The sequence below is a fragment of the Castanea sativa genome, chromosome 11 (genome assembly GCF_040712315.1).
Source record: "Castanea sativa cultivar Marrone di Chiusa Pesio chromosome 11, ASM4071231v1".
Lineage (NCBI taxonomy): Eukaryota > Viridiplantae > Streptophyta > Magnoliopsida > Fagales > Fagaceae > Castanea > Castanea sativa.
This window is the reverse complement of record NC_134023.1, coordinates 20,399,464-20,403,859: the sequence shown is the minus strand read 5'-3', so window position 1 is coordinate 20,403,859 and position 4,396 is coordinate 20,399,464. Positions and strand designations below refer to the sequence as shown.

Here is a 4,396-nt window from a genome sequence, read left to right as displayed (position 1 = left end):
GCAACTTGCATACTAAACACTATTGGTTCTTTGTTATGTACAAGTCTAATTACATCACAAAGATGTCTTTCTTAAGATTGCTACTAAAAGAAGCTTTCTTAATATCCATTGCCATATTTCATCCAAATGATATATAATGGATAAGAGAATCTAGATAGAGCCAAACTTGACTATTGGTGAAAAAATCTTTTCATAGTCGAACAATTTTTTTTCTTTCTGAATAAATCTTTTTGCCACTATTCTTGATTTTGAAGGTTTACACCTTCAAATCTATCAATTTCAATTTTCTTGTAGACCTATTAAAAAACAATAGGCTTAATGCTACTAAGCGTCTCTACAAGTTCTAGACTTTAAATATAATCTAATTCTATTTACATAACCTTGATCCAGTAATCCATATTCATATAATCTATCGCCTCTACGTAGGACCGAGGATCAAATTCATATCATTGTGGAATGACTTCAAAATTTTATTCCAAAAATATGAATTTATTTAATAATTGATAATCCTCCTACTACGATGTTGTATCAGTGAATTAGCTATATATCTAGAATAATGCCTTGTGGTGTATCTAATACGACCATTTCATTTCTAAATGTATTTTATAGTTGTCTTATAACAAATTCTGACATTTGTCTTCTAGAATAAATCTACGCTTAGCTTAAAGATTATTCACATAGTCATCATCAAGAACTTTGTATTTGTACTTTACAAACTTCTTGTCTTCTTTAGGACTATCAAAATAATCTTCTGCAATTCCTTTTGAATACCCATCATTAACACACATTTTTCTACCTTTTGATTTCAATTTGTTAGACTTCCTTTCTAGCACAAGTGCTGGACATCTCCAAAAGTGGAAGTATCATATACTAGGTTTTCACCCAATCCACAATTAGATAGATGTCATAGGAACAAACTTTTGAAATCAACTTTAGAAAATGTATGGTAATTATTAGAGTATATCTTCAAAAGAAATAAGCAAACGGAAATACTTGTCATGTACTTTACTATTCCTAAAAGATTCTTATTCCTCCTTCATGTATGCACTGACTTAAAGAAGTCATTGAAACTATATTCCTTTTACAATAAAGGAGCCCTAGATCATATTATCCTCTAAATAGAATTCATAGATTGAGAATTTAACAAAATAATGGTTCTAAAAGCCCATAATTCACCAATCTTGAATACCATTTAGATTAATAAGATCTAGATAAGTGCCAAAACATACAATACCAAAGGATGAAAACTTTATCTTTAAAAAGTAAAACATGTAAATCTCCATCTAGAAAATAATCATGGAGAATGCTTAGCTTTACCAAAACTGGAAACACTTTCCTTTTGGTCATGCTTTTGAGTCTAATTTCCTTTTTGGCAACTACTAGAGCAACTAGCTTGCCCAACTGTTCGGTATTATAATTCCTAGTCTTACCACCCTTACCTTTCGGTCTTGGCTAAGAATTTGAATTAAATCATATTGATCCTAGCCTTAGCTTTTAGGGTGTCTTCTGTTGCGTAGAACTCACCCATCAATTCAGATAATATAAAAAATTAAAGAGCCAAAGAAGATAACGGATTATAGGCCTATTAGTTTATGCAATGTTGTGTACAAGATTGCCTCAAAAGCCATTGCAAATAGTTGAAACGGTTTTTACCTTCAATTATTAGCGATACACAAAGTGCTTTTGTCCATGGAAGGTTGATTACTGATAATGTGTTGGTGGCTTTTGAAACCATGCATCATATTAGCCAAAAAGGGGGGGGGGGGTAAGTAAATTCGATATGAGCAAAGCTTATGATAGGGTAGAGTGGGTTTGGCTTGACAAAGTTATGGAGAAATTGGGTTTTACTGATCGGATGAGGGATTTGATCATGAGATGTGTTTCTACGGTTACTTATTCAATTAAAATTAATGAGACACTGAGGGGACACATTATTCCATCAAGGGGGATCCGTCAGGGAGACCCTTTGTCACCTTACCTTTTCCTTTTGTGTGTAGAAGGCTTGTTTGCTTTGATTCAATCAGCAGTGGATAGGGGTCAAATAGAGGGAGTGAAAATCTGTAGAGGTAGTCCAAGATTGTCTCATTTGTTTTTTGCAGATGATAGTTTGATTTTCTACAAGGCGACGTTAAAGGAGTGTGATGAACTACAAAGATTGCTAGCTGTGTATGAGAAAGCTTCTGGTCAACAATTAAATCATGCTAAAACATCTTTGTTCTTCAGTGGCAACACTCCAAGGGAAGTTCAAGAGGAGAAAAAGAATAGGTTTGGTGCCCAAATAATTAAGCAACATGAGAAGTATTTTGGATTGCCTTCTTTGGTGGGGAGAAATAAAAGAACTACTTTTAATGCTATTATGGAGAAATTGGGAAAAGTGTTGGCAGGTTGGAAAGAGAAATTACTGTCAAAGGCGGGTAAGGAAGTATTAATAAAAGTGGTGGCTCAAGCAATTCTAACTTACACTATGAGTTGTTTTAAAATTCCAGATTCGCTTTGTGATGAACTGATGGGGATGATTAGGTATTTTTGGTGGGGTCAAAAGAAGGAGGAAAAGACAATTGCATGGCTTAGTTGGGAGAAAATGTGTGAGCCTAAGTGTGATGGTCGAATGGGTTTTAAGAACTTAAAGTGGTTTAATAAGGCTTTGCTTGTGAAACAGGGGTGGCATCTCCAAATGAGTGGCAATTCTCTTCTTAATAGGGTCCTTAAGGCTAAATATTTCCCAACAGGTGACTTTGTTCATGCTTCGATTGGACACAATCCTTCTTATACGTGGAGGAGTTTGAATTCTGCCCAAAGATTGGTTATTGAAGGGTTGAGATGGAGAGTTGGAAATGGAGCAAATATCAAGATTTGGCAAGATAAGTGGCTGCCATGGGGTTCATCTCATAGAGTAATTTCTCCAAGGATGTTTTTGAGTGCTGATATGAAGATTGCTGATTTGATAGATTCGACTACAGCCATGTGGAAATCCGAGGTAATTGATTGCCTTTTTATTCCTCATGAAGCTGAATTAATCAAAAGTATTCCTTTGAGTGCTACTTTGCCAGCGGACAAAATTGTTTGGGCTGAAACTACAAATGAAATTTCACTGTGAAAAGTGCTTATAAATTAGCAGCAAGTTTGTTTAAATCTACAATTTGTGGAACTACTTCTGATGGTAGTTTGTTGAGGAAGTTTTGGAAGAAACTTTGGTCTTTGCCCATTCCTCACAAGGTGCGTCATTTTTGTTGGCGTGCTTGTTGTGACACCTTACCAACCAAAGTTAAATTAAGGAGGAGGAATGTAATTGATGAGGACATGTGTGTGTGTTGTAAGGAAGCGGCTGAGACCAATGGCCATATTTTTTGGGGCTGTCTTAAAGCTCAAGAAGCTTGGGCTGCTTCGAAAATACATTTGCTGCCTTTGGATGCCCATATTGGTTCTTTTCAGGAGCTGTTATGGTATGAGATGATGACTAATGCGGCTAGGGAGGAGAAATGTTCAAGATTGGTTATGATTGCTTGGGCACTATGGAGTAATAGGAATGACATCCTTCATTGGAGTGAAGGTAAAACAGGTATGGCTGTGTCACTTTGGGCAGCAAGTTATCTCCAGGAGTATTGGTCGGCAATTGACTCAAACTGTGGTGCTACTTCTAACTGGTTTCTGCAATTAGCTGAAACTCAGATGCAATCGGCTTGGCTGCCTCCATCATCGGGTTCCTTTTTAAAATAAATGTGGATAATGCTCTTTATCCCACAAAGAACTTGGCTGGTATTGGTGTAGTCATAAGAGACTTGCAAGGTAGACTAATGGCTGCGTTATGCAGGAAAATCAAGGTTCCATTGCAAGTGCTTGAAGTTGAAGCTAAAGCCTATGAAGCAGGTATGTTATTGGCTAGACATCTGGGGCTGTGAGATGCGTTGTTGGAGGGAGACTCCTTGATTATTTCTAAGTCTCTCAAAGGAATTTCAGTACCACCCACCTCTATTGCTGCTATTGTGGAAGGCATTCATGTTTTAGGCTCTGAAATTGATGTTGTAACTTTTTCTCATGTGCGTAGATCAGGCAATAAGCCAGCCCATATTCTAGCAAGACAAGCTCTAAGCTTTGTCAATGATGTAATTTGGATTGAAGAGGTTCCTTGCTGTATACAGCAAGCTCTTATCCAAGATGTAATTGGTTTGTGATGTTTTATTAATAATAGTTTGTAGTGTGTTTATAAAAAAAAAAAAAAAAACGATTCCATGATTGGCATGGGTAGCGAATTAGACTTCCTTGGTTACTTGTAAGGATATAGCTTATCTCTGTCGTAGATGTTGAACCTCAACATTTTTGTGCACATTCCTTCCTTTCTCCTCGATTATTTGTTGCCTTTCTAGGATGAAAAGCAATTGAGAGATGTCATGAATAC

The 4,396-nt window shown here is 36.3% G+C and overlaps 1 protein-coding gene across 1 annotated transcript; it reads left to right on the top strand.

Annotated features, from left to right (window-relative positions):
• Window positions 1-1,780: 1,780 nt before the first annotated feature.
• Window positions 1,781-4,172, top strand: LOC142616201 (uncharacterized). The gene is made up of 4 exons (XM_075789085.1): window positions 1,781-2,977; window positions 3,433-3,559; window positions 3,670-3,867; window positions 3,958-4,172. The coding sequence occupies exons 1-4, from the start codon at window positions 1,781-1,783 to the stop codon at window positions 4,170-4,172; spliced, it is 1,737 nt and encodes a 578-aa protein (XP_075645200.1).
• The last annotated feature ends 224 nt before the right edge of the window (window positions 4,173-4,396 follow it).